Source organism: Dermacentor variabilis, unplaced genomic scaffold (genome assembly GCF_050947875.1).
Source record: "Dermacentor variabilis isolate Ectoservices unplaced genomic scaffold, ASM5094787v1 scaffold_12, whole genome shotgun sequence".
Classification (NCBI taxonomy): Eukaryota; Metazoa; Arthropoda; class Arachnida; order Ixodida; family Ixodidae; genus Dermacentor; species Dermacentor variabilis.
In genome coordinates, this window is record NW_027460280.1 from 32,768,341 (window position 1) to 32,786,946 (window position 18,606).

The following is an 18,606-nucleotide window of genomic DNA, read 5'->3' on the forward strand; positions in this document are numbered from 1 at the left end:
CCTTGGAACAATGACACAATAGCCTAAACTCCTGGCTAGCTGTCATGCACTCGTGATGTAGCCTTCACGGGGCTTTTTTTTCTTTCATTTTTTTTTTCTCCCAGCAGCCACAATTTAGTGAGCTCTCGTTGGGCTACATTGATGGCGTGGTTGCAGACAGGTGTGCTTGAATGAATGAGGGCATAGAGTTTCTCACTATAACACCTAGAGGGTAATCTGGCGCCACCGTCTATGGGAGTTTCTTAAGGGGGCACCGTGCCGTCATGGGAATGACGGTATATGTGCCTGCGAGGCTCGTGTTGGCTGATGTTGTAAGAGGCTTCGTCTAAAACGTGGATATGGCTACGCAAATAACGCATTCTCAAAGTAAAAACTTCACAAAATGTTTCCATTCACGCATATTACATCTTTACTCACCCACAATGCATGACCAAGCAAAGGAAAGCTAGAACAGACGGCAAACTGTTTCAAAGCGAGCGCGAGCCTTGTCGTCTGTCCTCCAACTTTAGCGGCCGCTGATACTTTTTACGTAACATGTAGTCGTACACACAATAACAAGTTCTTATAGTTAAACAAAGCATGTTTTCGCGTAATAATAAAGCTAAAACAGCTTTTCACGTGCTGTTCTAGTAGAAAATGAATCATTGTGACAGACGGAACGGTACTTGCCAAGCGCGTCTTCAAGGTGTCCTGTCTCTACGAGAACAATGCCATTCCGAAGTCACAATATACCGGCATTCCCATGCATACCACAGCGCAGCAGCGCCAGATTTCCCTCTAGGTAATGTAGTGAGAAACTTTATGAATGTGGGGGAGGCTCGACGACTAGACTGAGCCAAGCATTCAAATCTGGAGAAAGAATCCACCCGCGTTTTGCCCGCGTTGTAATGTTTAGTGGCGCCACATTTTACAAATGCTGGAACTGACGTGAAACAGTTTGATATTTTGTTTTGCACAGATGGCGCTGCCAGCATAAAGCGCCTGTGAAATTTATTATTTATTGGAAATCTTTTTTTTTTCAAGCACTGCTTAGTAAAACTAGTGAGTACTAGCAATTACAAGACGTTATATAACTATACTAATGTGCAGCAGTCTTTGTGAATTAGCGTGTACATGAAAAAGAATGTCAGTTTGCACGGACCTGGCCAGCAGAAATATTAGCTATATTCACTGCTCCCTTGTAGATTCCTTAATCAACATAAGACAATTTTCTCTTCATAGAATCGCAGAGAAAGGCCTCTTGCTTGATTATGGAAAATTTCAGAGTTTCAGTATTATTCAGTAATACTTGACCAAGTATAGCCATAAATTGCCAATTCGAAGTAATAATGACCCATGAACTGTTAATCAGAGCACAAAACAACTTCACATAGATGATAAGTGCACTGCAGCCTAGAAACCCATTAAATATTGTTGTTCGGCGTTGGAAAGGAAAAAAAAAAGATCAATTCATAAACTTTTATTGTCTTGCCCATTTTTATTAGCGCCTGTTTAAATTTCTAATTGCTATACGCGCAATATCCCTTCATAGAAGCCTTGTATAACATTTCATTTGAAGTTACAGCAAACTTCATTTTGTTATGTTGAACAATTTTTCTGGAAACGCAGTACAAAGGAGGCTAGTACAGCAAGAACGCCGTTTTTTGCTCACTCTGTTTTGATTGCAACCAGGCAACGCTTCAGGCTAGGCGATAATACGTGGTGTCATTGGAAAGCGCAAAAGCCAGTAAGCTTCCTAATGCAATGTAATTCATGTCCATCCAATGAACGCAGAAAGCGCAGTGCATCCGCAAACAACGACTAAAATGCAGAACGGGTGCCGCCGGAGTGTAACTGCCTCCTTAAAGGCAAATATTAAGTCAAGCTAGAGTGATAGATTAGTTCTCGAGAATCTCTAAGGCGTCAATATTATCACGAAGAGAGCCTTCATAATCGAGAAGTTGAGGTAAATTCGGGGCATGATTAGATACTCCTCCGGTGCATTCAAGTACTTGCCCTTTGACGAAAGCACTCCTCAGTTAAATTCTGTCACTAGTACTCAGCCACTCCTTGCACAAAACATTCTTGTATTGTATTAACTGACAGTGTAACCCTACTTGGTGGGGAGAGCTGGCGTTATAGCCGCAAGCCCAGCTTGGGCCCTACGCCGACATGAAAATACAGTGGCAATAAAACATTGCGAAAAAACTTTTTTTTTTTTTCAGGAAGGCAAGTGTACAGCTGTCTTGAAAAGGTCGACGAAAGCAAAGGATGAGCTAAATATTTCTCGCAATGCATTTATTTAGCTCTTGTGTACTCTTTATGTTGAAAACACTAAGGATTATACAAATTTGTAAATAAGGCTCTTGTTTTTGTAGAAATAAAAAGGTTAAAATAATACTATTAGGTGAACAGCGAAGAAAAACAGCTGAAATTTAAGACGCGTATATTCGAACTTGAGCACAAGAAGTATAAAGTAGGCAACGGTCGTCTACAATATGACCATGCTATCACAATATAATCTGGCCATCACAGTTAACAGCAGCGTCTCCATTGTTTCAATTTTCAATTTTATTGCTCACATAGTAGTGACAAGTTTGTTGACAAATAAGAAATACAAAATAATGTCACATAGTCAATGACTGTATTGGGACGGGTGTTTGAAATACATTGAAAATGATTTTTTATTCTAATTTTCGCGGGAACAGTGTTTGTTTTTGTACCAAGGAAGAATTAGAGCTTTAATCGTTCTTTTTTTTTAATTTTGTTTGAACTTATCACTGACCTTAGCTTCCCACAGCATACCTTAGATGTATGCAGAACTCCTGCGTGGGCTCGAACATCCAAGGCACAGGACCAAACAGGAAGGAAAAGCAAAAGTTTTTATGTTTGTGAAAATATTTATGGATCAAAATCTTTTTATTTACAGAAGAAGTATACAATACGCCGCCGGAAGTGGAGAACAATTTCGTGTGTTTTGAATGACTGTTCTAGAGTTATCAGTCGAGCCGCCTGACGTAGCCACTTCTCTGCTGTGCTTATGTGGGTGTTTTTCTAACCTTCCGCGGTGGGCGCAGTACGTCTAGAACCGCAGCGCCCTGCGCTCTACGTGGTTGCACGGAACTGGCGGCCACGCATCGTTATGCAAATTCCCAAATAACAATACTAGTCCGTTTTGGCCTTTAATTGGTGCAGCAGTAGACGAGGGACCATGTAATTGTTCAGCAAATATATCTTTCTGCATAATTCTTCCAGAGCTAATTCAAGACACGCTACCAGAAATCTTTATTTTACACTTTCGCTTGTTGTTCTTGGCAGTGTACTTCCTGCGTTTCTTTCCTGCGCGAGTCCATTTGATGTGGTTCGTTGTTTGCCAAGTGAAAGATAGGTGTATCTCAGCTGTGAGATAAACTTTATTTCATTTCTCCTTTGCGGATTTTCGCGCCTTTATGGCTAACGGTGGACATTATTCACGTTTGTACTTGTAAATCACCCCCCCCCCTCCAAAGAAAATCCTGGGTACGTGCCTGGGGCGAGGTTTTAACACTCGATGCGGCTGGCTCAGTCTCCTCCTATGCTGCTACTCGCTTTGAGGGCCGATGTAGCAGCACAGTAGACGACCGGGCAAGCCGGAGGGAGGGTCAAAACGTCGCAATGTCCTACGTGACCAATTTCTGCACCATGGCGTCGAGACGCAGTAACCTCTTGGAAAGAGAAACTGAAGCTGGGTGTAGAACAACAAATAATGTATAGGCGCTCTGAGGGTTGCCATTATTTTTTCTTAGGTTTAGAGCCCTAGGGCCTTCACTTAAAGAAAAAAAATGAAGAGTCGAAAATAACATGTCGATACTCCTTTACCCACCTTCACCTTGTTGACGTGGTGGCAATTATTTTCGAGGACTCGCAGCCTACGGCGCGTTGCAACAGGAAGGTTCCCGTGGCAGCTATCCGGCATCGTATAGTGTGGCCCGCCGCGACCGTGGCTGGCGCACACATAAGGTCTAGCTAGTGTCTCCGGCACTGGCTTTATTTTCGAGTTGAGCGCGGCCTCTAGAATTTGTACATCATCAAACCAGGCCAGCGTAGGCAGCAGCCAGCGTCATGCCCATTGCGGTCACAGTCGCGGCGCGCTGCCCTACTCTTCTGGAACAGGCGGTAATTCCGTGCGACAATCAAAATTGGCGCGCTCCAAGTGAATAAAATCGAGGCGAAGCCTTGATCTTTTACCTCGTGGTGGCGCACAAGCTTTTTCAGTGTTTTTTTTTTTTTTTTCATTGCGAAAGTGATAATATGGACACTCCAAGCGTATTTCTGCCGTCGGCGTGGGTGTCGCCGTGAGATTCCGTATAAAGTCCGAGGGCGATAACACCGTTGCCCCTCGCCCTTCGCTGTGCGTGCGAGAGAAGGCATGCAAGGCGAGCCGACGATCGCGGCTCGATTTCGCCCGCCGCGCGAGACGAAAGTGGGGAGGAAGCGCGCCGTCTTCCGTCGTGCGCGAGGCACCCAACGTTGCGAGGCGCTGGGGGGTGGGAAGAGAGGGGGAGGGCTGCGTTCTGGCGTGGCGGCTACGCGCGGCCGTATCTTGGAAGCCATCTGCGTTGGGCGCGGTCTAGGTGAGTCGGCGGCTCGTAGCTTCGTGCGTGCACGCTGTGTTTTCGGCGCCAACTTTGCATTGAAGCGATAGACTGCGCGAATGTTCCTTCGCTCGCTGCTGCTGCCGCGTCTCCTCACGCCAGCGTTTCGACAGCAAGTTTCCGCGGTCATCGAGTCAGATGTGTTCATGTTTGCTTGTTCGCGTGTGTCACCATGCTTGTTAATTTAGTTCGTGTGCCTATGTTTATAAGTTTATACGGCCGATAAAACTACTATCCTTACTTCGTATACTTCTCCACTAATTTGCTATCGCAATCGATGCTTCGACTACGTGTAATATATAATGTCCAAGTCAATATACAAGTTCTGTAGATGGGGCTTTGTTTGAATTATGAAAATGACAGATCCGCCGATATCCTTCTGCTACTGGCCGACCCACAATGGTCGCACACCCTCTCTCACGGGCGGATGGGGAATTGCGATTGTTCCTCATCACGTAGAGTAATTCCGACTGGGCTTAAGTGGCGGCCGCCCGATTGTCTCTGCACACTGCCGGTCGTCGACCGAGTCGGAGGAATAACTGCACGGTGACACAGCAGCCTGTTTCCTAGCCATTTCGGAACTTGTCGGCGCTCAATCAGCCAGTGCCGGTCCGTGTTCGTAAATAAACTAATAAACCCAGAAGCGTGTCTCGCGAAGTAGGGGTGCGTGAATCGTAACTTTCGACATCGAATAGAACACGAATATGATAGTGCCAGAAGCGAATCGATTTGAATGTCGAATACTTTTCGAATAGTTTTCGAATTAGGAACACCGGTTTTCATCATTATTATAATATATTGCGTTTATATTCTCGATTCGAATACAAATCGAATAGTCCTTGCTATTCGATTCATATACCATTTTATAAGTCACCATTTGAAGGGGCCGAATATTAGTTTCTTTCGAATATATTAGGGATAAAAACACCTACTGCAGTCTCGATCGACGGACGCAGCGATGGATGCGAGAAGTGTTGCGAATGATTCTGCAACCGGATAGCTGCGGCTGTTGCGTATATACACAAGTTCTTGAGCAAATGAGCCGTGTAGATAACTTCTGCTTAATATTTCTTAGTCATTTGATATGAATGGCTCGCTTTTAGGCAACCTATGTACGAATGTGTTTCGATTAATTATGTGGCCAGTCTCACCATGCCCATTTAAAACGATGCGCGGTGCTATAGTGTAGCACACTTCAACGAACACAACACTGTGCGGTTTCGTTGTTTCGTTACTGTCACCACCATGACAAGTTGAACGTAGCCTTGTTTGTCATTTACATGCTTCACAGTTCTCCGCACGTGTAATCGTGAACGGTATCACGTGCATGTGTTGTGTACTTTTTTTCTTTCTTTTTTTAACAGTCGGATACCACGCCTATGTCATGTTGCTTTAGAAATGATAAAATACACGATACTTGATTCGATATTCGGTGGTCGTTCGTACTTGAGTATTTATATTCGATTCGATTTGAAAATTTTGTTATTGAAACGCCCCTATCATCAAACAATGTATCATCAAGCAAGTTTCCGGTAGTACATCGCACTTTATGAAGCCTTTCTTATGAAACGCACAATTGGAGCAGTAGGAACGAATAAGTACCTAGCATACCCAAAGCCCTTCGGAGTGTCCGAATGATTGTCTAGCTCCCCGAGCGTCTAGCCTGCTTCGCTTGGCTCCATAACCTCTCACGTGTTATGACTTCTACGGCCGGGGGCGTTACATTTGCCCCCGTATTCATAAATGCATCTTAACTTGAAGCCCACGTTTGACTTTATTTAAATGGCGCCTGCAGTCGTGAACGCACTAGAGGAAACGCAATGAGCGTCTTGGGCGCGTTCGCACCAGGCGTCGTTACCAAGTCAAGCGTGGGCTTCAAGTTAAGATGCATTCATGAATACAGGAGTTATTGTACATTTGCTCCGATTTTATGTTTGATTGAACACAGTTGACAACTTTGAAGTATTGAAAATCTGTTCGAAAATATTCATGTTTACGAACAGTGACTATTCGTTTCGAAGACCGAATCTAATGGTTTCGATTCTTTATTCGAAATTTTCGAATATTCGCGCACCCGTCCCCTAAATATAGCCTTAATTATCGCGCCCGTACCGCACTCGTGATCAGCCCGTTACGATGCTCGCTGCTTCGAGCATCAATTAACTGCGCAGTGACGGAGGCTACAAATCAGTGAAACTTACAAAGCAGTCTTGCCGGCGAGCTTCACTGCACAGCGCCCGTCCACGCATGTCTCGTTGAACACCTTATAGCAGAGGAACGAGACGGGATGTCTGGGCGAAGTACCGCCCCAGAAGTGCATTTCACGACCTTCGTGTACACTGCGTTCACATATGCGCAGCCTCCTCTAACAACGCAGTTCTCTTCAAAGAGTCCTGGCTTGCGTCTGTGCGCGATGGCATGAAATTTGGTCATGGTAGTTCGAAGAACCCACAGGCTTTAGAAGCGGAACGCTTATCGTATACCGGTGTTCTTGGTTCGACTGTAGAAACAGATAAACTTCGTGGAAAACTCTCCGAATTGCACGAAAAGCGCGCTGGACATACATTGCCGAAATATCACGCTTTTTACCGTCGCGTAGCTGCGGACAGAAGAAGAAAAAAAAAAAGAGTAAGGAATTGCAAGGTTTGTTATCTTGGTCGGAGCAAAACCGTGAAACAGCACAGCGTATACAGAAACGACTTGAACGCATCGGGAAGTGCAGTTTATTCTCGCTCGCGGGGAGCTTTTCTTTTTTCCTCGTTTCAATTTGGAAGTTGTAAAATCTGATACAAATAGAAGGGTGAAACCTGTGCGTGCGCCAAGACTACATGGTCCCTTTCCGTGACCAGCAAGCGCCTTATCGCTCAGGACCTCTCATTATTTCTTTTGCTTTCCACCGCGTATACATGCCGTCCAGAGACGTCGTATCTCTCGTTACAAGGACACTTGAGATTTCGCGACTTATTTATTGTTTCCTCCACGGTATACACTGGAGGAAGGGGCGGCCCACGCGCGGCGTGATCATCCGGAAAACTGGCGAGTTGCTCGGTCGCGCTATTCTGAGCAGCTCGTACCTCTTGGAAGAATTCGGAAAACTCGCACAGTCTGAGCATCAGGAAATCGCCCGTAGTCCATCCGTATGTCTATCCGTACGTCTATCCTCAGGGTCGGCGCGTTTTGCTCGCCAAGTTTCGCTACCGGAGCGCCGCTTCGGGGTTCTGGGGGCAGCCATGTTGGAGGCGCCGTGCTCCTGGTGGAAAGCGGCACCCGGCGGTCGTAATTTACACGGACGAACATTTGCGACTCGCTTTAGTATACGTCGAAGATACGTGCGCCGACTTCTTTTCGAGACTAGAACTGCAGCCGAACCTTTGAAGGACGACTATACAAGCCGAGAGTGCGTGCGTCTTGTCTGCTCGTCGCGGCTTTCACGCGTATCCACATTTAATAGTTCGACGTTTCACCGCGCGTGCCGCACGGTTGCTGGCTGGCGCCTTCAAATGATCCCGAAGACCTTCCTGAAAAATGGTTTATGCCACAGCTATGGTCCACAACTGAGCGGCTATTTCCCGTGTAGCTGAAATAATGTGGGAAACGTTACTCCGCGGCGTGGTGGTTAGTGGATGAAAATATTTTCACGTTTGCTTATAACTCCTCGCGCCACGATACAGCTGGCTACTCGCCTTTCTACCTTCTATTCGGTCGTGAGCCGACCTTCCCTTTCGAGACTCTGCTTTCGAGCGCACTCGATTCGCTGGCAAAGTACACTTGTGATGTGGTAGCCATAGCGACTCAAGCACGCCAGATTGCCCGCCTTCGTCTCTCTGATTCACAGACAAGCCAGAAGTGCCGTTATAATCAGCGCCATCGCGATGTGTAACACGAACCAGGTGCTCTTGTGCTAGTTTGGTCTCAATCTCGGCGTGCTGGTCTTTCGGAGAAACTCATCTCGCGATACTACTGCCCTTACCACATCCTCCGCCAGGTGACCCCTTTCACATATGAACTGTCTCCACTGGATGCCACTGTGCCTTCACCTCTGTCTGACATAATCCGCATCAGCCGCCTCGAACCGTACCTTTCTGGAACCAGTGATCCGCATCAATAAGGTGCTTCTTCCGCCGGGGGTAATGCCAGTCTGTAATGTTGGAAGAAGAGGACATAGATGCTGGCCTTGGAGACGACGAAGATCTTGGCTATCGCTTCTGTACGAGTGTTGGCTCAGCCATTAAAAGCCATCTGTGAATACACGTACGCTTCTTCCTACCCGTAATAATACATTACTATCGCAAATGTATATACATGTTTGTTGGTTGCTAACTTAAGCGTACGGCCGTGTTTTGTAAAAAAACGCTAGCTGTGCCGTTCTTTTTTTCTTTGCCTTGGGCAAGGGGACGGTGCATTCATGACGCGGGAAGCTGTAAAAAAAGAGTAAAGATAGTCCGCTATCTTATGTATGCCATCATATGTAAGGGTGAAACTTATATTAGCATCGCCCTCTAACATTTTACTTCCACGGACACCAGCTACTCTGGCAGCCAGTGTACAAAACACATATTTGCCTCAAAGAGGACACACACAAAAAGGAAAGCACATTGGCGACGACGTGTCATCATCACTGTGTCTTCCTTTTTGCGTGTGTACTGGTTGCGGCAAATATGTATTTCAGCAAATATTAATTAGGTGAAAAGGCAGCTCTCTTGACGCCAGTGTACAACTGCCATAATATTGAACCCAACTTGGAACAGACGAACCACTACGAAGTTGCACCATCCAACAGGCGAGATCCTGGCAGTTTCTGAGGCCAATAGCCTACCGCCGCATAACTTCCACATCCGCACCGACTGTCAGGATGCGTACAGGGCATGCCACAGTGAACGCTTGCCTGCGCTTGTATGCCTCGGCGCACAAGTTTTCGAAGAACGCTATCGACGAAAAAGGCGAAGTTTTGTCTGCACCTAACGCATCAGCCTTAGAATGTAGACGTGCGATGTAGTGCATCCCCAAATACGAGGCCGAGTGGCGAAGCCATGATTGAACTTTTTCAAGAATTCTGTACTCTGGAAAAATTGCGGACGGGTGTACAACGAACGCGCGAGGAAACGAAAACACGAAAGCAAGTGTGGACAAGACGCAGCGCTGTGTCCTGTCCCTCTTGCTTTCGTATTTCCGTTCATTACGATGAATTCATTCTGACTTGTTCAGCTCACAGTTCTGGTAACACAGAGATGTGCCACACACCCATTCATCTGCAATGGATTCCTGGACAGAGCAGATTTCCCCATACAACGAAAGCGTGCGCGAGCTCACTCGAGAACATCCTGCATTATCTAGTAGCCGGGCACAGGCTCGCTCTTCCGCCCAACTTGACCGCCTTTCCTCCTTTCACTAAACTTTGCCTCTTTCTCACTCAACCTACGTGTACACTGAAAGCTGGAAGCACATATTACACTATAGTATTACAGTCCCTCAAGAACAACCTTTTTAAATGTTTAGCGATGCGGTCGCCTGTATGGTGCCCATTTCGAATACAGGAATCGTGTTGGCGTTCCAGTGACACTCTTGTTTTCGTGCCAGAGCGATGCGTTGGTACATTTTTTGCGCAAGGGACGTTGACTCTGCCGGAAGCTGCTTGCTGTGATCGAAAGTGCGTAGATAGCGCGAACAGTAAGTGCGTACCTAAAGGAGCACCGGCATGCCATTTTTTTTTTCACTTTAATTTCTTACGTTAGATGAAGGTTATTTACCTGGAGAACCTTGAGAAAATACTACAAGCCTTAGACCACCCTAAACAATTCACTGTAATAGCTTTTCTACGATCGAGTTTCGGTTCCGTTTGCCAGGAAGTGCACGTGTACGTCATAACGTCATGACGCAGAAGGTGTTCACGACAATCACGCGGGAGCAGAACATAGTGACGTTTTGGCTCACTCTGGCTCGCTCGGTCGTCTGGTATGCTATTATACAGAGCAGCAGACGACGGAGCGACCGGAGTATGGCAGTCCAGAGACTCTTTCGACCTCTGTACAAAGATCTCTCTCTGACCGTGCGCTGTGAAATAGTATAGCAGCCGTAGATACTTGGGCTTTTGTCCCACGACGAAGTCAGCTACCTTCGATCGGCTGCCTGGCAGCTGCAGGATACTGTCGTTGACGTGCGGGTTCGTCGCCGAGCAATGAAAGCGAAGCCTCCGGCGGACGCACGCAAACGCACTCCGGAGCGGACCGTCACCTTGATTCTGACATATGGGTCGCCAGATTATCCGAACACCATTTCATCGTCTGTGTTACTGCTATGTACTCCGCAAGCAATGTTTCTTGAAGTCTCCCGCAGACTTTCATTTCATGGAAATTGCGTCTTTGCGCCACATGGCTCCACACAGGACTAGAGGTGTAAGCGGTTGAACAAACGTTGAAAAGTTTGGGGAAAAAACAGGTCTTTTCTTTTTCAGCCAGGGTAAAATTGAAAATAAAAAAAAAAAGCTTCGCCGCGGATTTCTTCTTTTGCGATGCGACTCCTTTCGGCGTATCTAAAAGCACCTGGATCCATCCATGTGGTGGCAAGGGCTTTGCTTCAACGAACCCTTGAGCCCCCTCTCCTGTCGCGTACTGAAGATTACCCCTTCTTCTGCGACATGTGAAAGAAACTGGTTCGAGTTTGGAAATGTGCACAACAAGCTACGCAACAGGCTCGCAGGGGATCGCGTGCGAAAGCTTGTGTACGGGCACTCGAACCTCAGTGTCCGGAGGGCTTCGTCCGCTGCGCAGCGAAACGCTGACGCGTCAAGAGGAAATGAATCGCACACAGATTGATACAAATGTCGGTCTTGGCGCTTTGATGTGAAATCGTACCTAGGTTTTAGACGCGGAAGCTCTGCTGGGACTCTGCTGGAATTATATTCTTTTCAGTGTTAAAAAAATAAATGTGTCGGATTTTTCATAGCCCTGTGCGCAATCGTCTTTTTTTTTTTCTGAATAAAGAAACACGAAAGAAACCAGTTTATTTCACGCCCCTAAAACTTTCATGAAATTTTACATCTCTACACAGGACAGCGCACATATATGCGTATAACGTGTTAGCGTGTACGTGTAGCCATCTGTATACTGCCTCTATAGATGCGCCGGTCACCGGCGCTGTTCTATGCGGAGTCGCGCAACAAAGCAACAAACGCTACCGAAATATCCTCACTGCGACAAATATATGCCGTCGAGTGCATCATTCCTTTAGCAAACCGAATTGATTTCTTTGCCTCTTTCGCCCGCATACCTCCGCGAAGCTTGGATCTCGGGCAATGCGGGGTGGTGTTTGTCGCTAGCTCTTTTTGAGCCCCACGTGTCGCGAGAGGGCATCATTAAGTTTAGATGCCGTTGTGGTCGGTATGTTGGCGCTGGGTCGCGTTTTTTCCGTCTCCTTATTGGCTTACGGGACGCGTTGCTTCTCGAGATGCGCCGAAATGTACTCTTCTTCATGGATAGTACACGTTTCTATGCCGTATATATGTATACTTGCAAATCTATTTGTGACTACACTTTCACTGTTATTATAGCACTCGGCGGTCACAGCTTTAGCGCTATAGCGGTAACCTAGTTTGATTCAGAAATCAGTCTCTCTCTCTCTCTCTCTCTCTCTCTCTCTCTTCCTTTTTTTTTTTTCAATACTCGTCTCAACTAGGAGAGCTGCTGAATTTCTGACGTGCAGTAAAATTCACCTTGTTACGCGTTTCCTTGTACAGAAAGAGTGCTTGTGTGCAATACTGTCGTTAAATGCGTTTTCCATTGTGTACTCTTGCGGTTCCATGAAGCAGCGAGCTACTGATCTGTTCACACCTTGCAACTGCGTGTAATTCTATTTCGCGGCTACAGTGGTCCGCAGGCTGTCCCTGTGTATAGTGCACACGCATGCGAGTACATCTCGTCGCGCATGTATATGTTATGTGGCTGCCTGTAGTTTCGTAAACGTTAAGAAAGAAAGCTTTATTTACGTCAGTGTCGTGGTGCTCTGGCTTACGTAAGTGACTATAGGTATGGTTACTTCTATGCAATGTTAAACAATTTTTTTAACATATCTACGCGTATTTTTTCTCTTTTCGTGCTTATCTACAGGTGTCTTGCTTTCTTGTCGGCTGAGCCACCCTTTCATCTTCCTTCTGGAAAGGAGTTGAATATACCAGCCTCTCCACACTTCTTTCTTTCCTCTTGAAATAAACTTTTCTCTTACATTTTGTTTCTTAAGTGTCACATCAATTATGAATGTCTAGGAAAGTTCATTTTAATATTCATTTGGTAATTGTTGTAGCTGAGACCTCAAATGATGGCTAACACCCACGAGGATGACTGGTCACACTGGAGGTGATGAAAAGCACACACAGCAAAAACAAATGAAAAAAAAAACAATGAAGATAACATTGCGAAGATCGGAACTTTGATAAGAAACATTTTGAATACACCGCAGTCGGGTACTTCTAGCAGCGTAACCTTACGCACGGTTCATTGAACTTATGGAGGGCTTCTATGATGGACCTGTGGCTGGTACCCAACTGACACGCACCAATGGTCAATGTTTTCTTGATCTTTAACACTCGCGCCATACTTTCTCGCATTATCGCTTTACAGAGCGACGAGACATTTGTCATAGGTTTAGCACACACACGCACACTCTCCCTCTCTCTCTCTCTCTCTCTGTCTCTCTCTCTCTCTCTGTCTCTCTCTCTCTCTCTCAAAAGCGACGGGTCTTTCGCGGTCGGTGAAGTACGTTGTTTTGCGTGTCGCCTATCGGGCCTATCCAGACTAGCGGGACGACGGTGCTGCCACGCACAGACCAATCTCGCGGCGAATAGATATATTCAGAATGATCTGTGGGGCGACAGCACAGTGCCGCCATTTTAGTTTGATTTCTTGAAGGGGATAACTTGCATGACGAATCTCAATGTTAAACTAGCCAGTGAACAAACATTTACTGAGCAACTCTTTATTAATAGTTTCAAGTACGAAATCGAAGTCAATCAGTGGCACATTTTGGGGATGCATATCTCGAAAGGGGTGCTGACATCAGTATTATTTTACGTCGTTTACACTATAATTATGTGCGAAGTAGCGGCGAAAAAAGAAACAATAACTTGTATATGCGGAACATTACCGATGAATTAATGTACGCTTACGGGGGCAGAAATTGACAATACGGTAAATAAATGTTTTCAAAGTCCGAACACGCGTGCGAAGCTGCTTCGACTGTTCGCCCTGTGGTTTGGTAAGGCGGCGATGTGATATTAGAGCAATTAGTAGCCAGAGACCTGTACCGGTCCCGTTACAACTTACTTGCAACCTTTGTAACTGCACACGTGCTTTATTATTGTTACTGCACTGTCAGTACCAGAAAATGAGTCGTGCTGACCAAAACAGTATATATATATATATATATATATATATATATATATATATATATATATAAAAGTGTTTGTGTGTGTGTAAGTTAAAATGAGCATCTAGTCGTATCAGTCTTTCAGGGAAGACTTCTTCATTGATACTGGAGTAGCTGTTGATTGCCTTCGTAGCCCACACACATTCGCTTAAGGCTGCCCATTCAATTTTGTGACGCTCCGAGGATACCTGCAAGTATGATTCCCGATTCGATGACATACACCGCGGGACGAGCTGGCAGTTGGTGACACCTGCGCACAATACAATGCCTCTCCGCTGGTGTCCCGATGCGACGGCGGCACGTCAGCATCAACCGCGTGGCGGCTGCCACTGTTGGATACGACGCGGGAACATTTCCGGCCGCTGCGGGGCTTGTGCCGCGTGCTCGCGGGTGGGATTTGCATAGAATGCCGGCACGCGCAGCTGCACGAATTCGGACGCTGCATCGCTCCGCCACGAGTCACCCGCGTTCATGCCCTCCCTGTGAGGCCCTTTCCTGGCCCGTCGTTTATGCTTGCCGTGTCGGCTGAGCCGTCCCGCTGTTCATAGCGCTATCACAGGTTTATTCTCTGGCGGGCTCCGTACGACAAAGGTGCGAAAACACCGAGCGCGGGGGGACCTCAGTTGCGGCGCTCTCCTCATGCCGCTTTAGAGCAAGAAACCGGTGTTTTGGGACTTCTGGCGCGAGCTCGAAATACGCGAGTTTTGGCACCCTGTGTCCCGGTGTCGTCGTCCCCGCGTGTCTCCAACCGCTACTCAGCCGCGAGTCTTCGGCATTCGCGTGACATGCAGCGTTTGGCGGAGTTTCGCCCCGGGGACATTCAAGAACAAGAATAAACGCGTCTGCCGTCGAGTGCAACTCCGCGTTCCCGAGGCGGGCGATTGACGCGCGGTTTTCTGTGTCACGTCGGCCGCAAGGACGCTCGAGAGCGGGTTTTATAGTCGGCCAACGAGGAATGCCGCCGCCACTGCGCCCCTGCGCGCAAACCTTGGACGCAGCACGAACCGAAGCGGTGGCTAGCGTCGTTGCCACGATTTGGGGGGGCAGGGGACGCGTGCTTCATGCAGCGACGCGACTTGTCAAAAACGTGAAGGGCTGTTGGGGCAGAGATCGGCGGGAATGTGACGTAGCGCGATTGCGCTGATTTGCTGTTTGTGCATATGCACAATGGGGCCTAGATGTTTGGGTGCCCGTGTCGCCTTCAATCGTCCCTGGTTGTTCGATTCAGCTGCTATATAGTGTCACTGCCGGGAGCTATAGGCGAAGGTGTCCAACAATAGTTTACTTTCTTGTTTCACTGCTCTCCTCCATCGCTTAAATTGGTAAAAAACAACAGGTACTTACCATTGCTTCCATGGATTGTGAGCTCGACTTCCTCCACTAGTTGCCGCTATTCGGTCCTGCAAAATTGCAACGATGACCGTGGATGTTGTGTGCAGATCCAAGGAGCCCTCTGCCCCTTTCCTTAAAAGGCAAAATAAAATTTTGACCACCACCAAGGAGCCTCAACTCGTACTCATTAGTTCGTGCATCTTCGTGACCATTTTGGTATATTTTGTTGTCATGTAGGCAGAGCTATGAAATATGCATAGCGCTTGTTACATAAGTTAGAAACCTAGCTTTGGGCTATGCGAGGGGGCTTCCCTCCATTTTTAACGCCCATCGGCAGTCTTAACGGCAACGTGTTCCTGCGCCTTCGTCGTCGTCTATTCCTGAACCTTTCATCGCGGCGTCCTTGCATCTATAACAGTCAGTTGCTACTGATTTCTAGTGTTCTGTGATGTGCACGCATGCACACACGTGCACGAACGCGCGCGCGTGCCATAATACACAAGGGAAAAAAAAGAAAACAGAATAAGGAAAAAAATCAGCCGACTAGAGCGATTCTCCCGGATTAATAATAATAATAATAATAATAATAATAATAATAATAATAATAATAATAATAATAATAATAATAATAATAATAATAATAATAATAATAATAAAAACCAAAGCAGTAAGAGTAGAGATATCTTGTGATTCAGCGGTCAGTTTGAGTTAATAACGACAAAAATGTCCAAAAGGAAAATAGGAGCGAAGCATAAAAAAACAACAGTAAGAATAACAAGGTTGAATTCTCGACATAATTTCTCCATAGCGATGCATATATCCCTGTGGGAGTGGCCCATCACGGAAGCTCGGAAAGAGAGTGGGTCAACCGGAGAAAATGTCAATGGTAGCTAGGCCAAGCTGTCGCAAAAGTATTTGCAAAATGGTTCTCCTCAGGAAGGAGAAGCCACGAAAGTGATCAGTCTATTCTAATTCATTGCAAATGAGACAAAACGAAGAGATAGCCAGGCCAGATCGGTGCATGTATTGAATTTAAAAATAGGACCCGACAACGCAGCCTCGTCAACGTAACCTCAAAATGACGCGTTTTACAAGGTTTTATCATCCAAAGAACAATAGTAAGTGCTGGAATTCAGTTTACGTGGGATTTGATTTTGCTTTCAAAAGAGCGTACTACAAAAGCCTGACAAAGTTTATGTAACCCGTCGTCTGAAGAAGAGAAAATACAGGTCCAGCAAGGGAAGCCAGCAATCCGCCACTTCATGCCTTTATGGCCAGGTATGCTCCTACCGAGCGTAAGTCACCGGGTGCGGTAAGACAGGAGCACAACGATAACGCATCTACGATTATTACCGGGGCTGACACGGAAGATTGTAGTTTGCGCAAGGCATCAGAGTGAAGTCTGGGAGAAGAGCAGAAAAAAGGCCAATCCAGGGACGATGTCAAGGGATTCATGCTCCAGCCTTTTCTTCACACCGAGAAGCGTCTTGCCAAGAGCAACTTATTTCTGATACACACAGCATGCTGTTCGTCCGCTGCAATATGGCTTGCTGTGACCTCCAAAATACATGCACAGGCGCCACCGCTCTCATAACATGCGTGACGCACAACGCTCGCACAAAAGCTCCAAAGCTGCAGTTTAATAGTTCGTTTGGTTCCCAAGTGCACGTTGGCCCTGGGGCACGAGCTCGAGTGGCAGCTGTGGGCAAAGTTGCTTTTCCTCGCCGTGTGGCGAGGGCGAAGTCGTGGTCGCCTGACGACGACGACGTCGTAACAGAAATGGCGGACGGACGCAGCAAATTCAGTTTCTGCATAAATACATGGCAGAGGAGAAATTGTTTTGCTCGCCAACTGCACCGAGTTTGATGAGGTTTGCTGCATTTAATGAAGAATATAAAATCTAGCGACTGTAGGAAGCATATATTTAAGTTTAGGTCGTCAATTGCCAGAATTTAACTTTCTCTCTCAAATGCAACATATTTCGTTCGAACCAATTCATCGGTTGTCTCGTGAGAGCATTTCTGCATTTTGCGTGCACTTGAATAGGGAAGTTAGTTTGCCCCGAGCTAAAGTTTCCTTTTAACTACTATTGTAGCAGTATTTAAAAGAAGGGGGAAAGAAACGGGAGGAGAGAGTGGATCTTTTAACGGGAAAGCTTGGGACGCAGCATTCTGGAAGACGACACCTTGGAGCTTACGGCGGTCCAGTAACCTCTGTGGTTTCACCGAGGGAGCTTGACGCCGGCATCCGAGAAGGCGCGCGCGGTGAAAGCGAGGGCGCGCGTTGCCGCATGAGTGGAGAGAGCTGCCGGATGACGGCGATCGGCATGCGGCCGACCTGATTATCCCGTGGGAAGGAAACAAAATGGGAAAAAAAGAAAAGAGAGACCGCGCAAAAGAGAGACGAAAAAAAAAGAAAGGCGAGAGAAGGGGCGAAGCGGCGGCGGCGGAGCGTTGTTTGCGTCGCGCGCCGACGTTTTCGCTTCTCCGCTCTCGGTGTGTGCGCGCACGAGTTCGCCGGTGGGGGGAACCATGCAGCGCTACATCTACGCCCTGGTGGACCGCGGGGTGCTCTTCTGCTACATCCCCACCGAGGTGAGCGACTGACCGCGGCGTTATCCACCACACGCGGTGGTGGCTGGCGCCGGCTATTGCTCTCTCTGTGTTGTAGACCCGTAATCCGCATCTTTGGCGTGGTGCCGGTGCCGCGCGGAAAGCGCGTTTGGTGAACGCTGTTGCCGTTCAAATTGCCGAGCTATACCTTCCGGAGAACGGAATTAAAAGCCGCCGCGTGCGCACAATATCAGTATTACACACCCCCACCGCCACTTTTTTTCTTCTTTCTTTTTGCCTGTAAGCCATTTCGCAAACTAATAGGTTTGTGCTAGTTGGTTTACGATTTAAGGATAGCGCAAGAAAGACATGGACGAAAAGGACAGGGCAGGCGCTATCCTGTCCCGTCTTTCTCGTCCATACCTCCCCATACCGCCATTCGTAAGCTTAAAACATATCACTTGAGCCGTGCCGACGCAAGCATCTACGAGTTTGCGACATCTACAGACGATGACATTCTTTGCGCTTGTGCCCGGAAGCATACCTGCCATCCCGTGAACATTCGCAAAATCCCGCGGCCGCGACAGCGAGAGGGGGAGGGGGGTTAGCAGGCATTTCTATAAAGCTTGCCCCTGAGCGCACGCCTTTTCTTCGATACGTGCGTATACTTTATTAACGATTATTTACCTGTA

The 18,606-nt window shown here is 47.1% G+C and overlaps 2 protein-coding genes across 3 annotated transcripts in view; one reads left to right on the forward strand and one right to left on the reverse strand.

Annotated features, from left to right (window-relative positions):
- Bub3 (mitotic checkpoint protein Bub3) overlaps nt 1-15,430 on the reverse strand; it is a 55,594-nt gene extending 40,164 nt beyond the window's left edge. The window contains exon 1 of the mRNA XM_075676988.1: nt 15,375-15,430. The gene's annotated coding sequence lies outside the window, so the exon portion shown is untranslated. The remainder of the gene's footprint in view (nt 1-15,374) is intronic.
- The window catches only part of LOC142566151 (rhotekin-2-like), a 206,415-nt gene that overhangs the window by 13,964 nt on the left and 173,845 nt on the right, over nt 1-18,606 (forward strand). Inside the window, exon 1 of one of the 2 annotated variants that reach the window (XM_075676980.1) lies at nt 17,808-17,956. The exons of the other annotated variant lie outside the window; for it this stretch is intronic. Coding sequence (XP_075533095.1) covers nt 17,894-17,956 — 63 coding nt within the window. The 5' untranslated portion in view covers nt 17,808-17,893. Of the gene's footprint in view, nt 1-17,807; nt 17,957-18,606 lie in introns of those variants that run through there. 2 annotated transcript variants of the gene reach the window in all.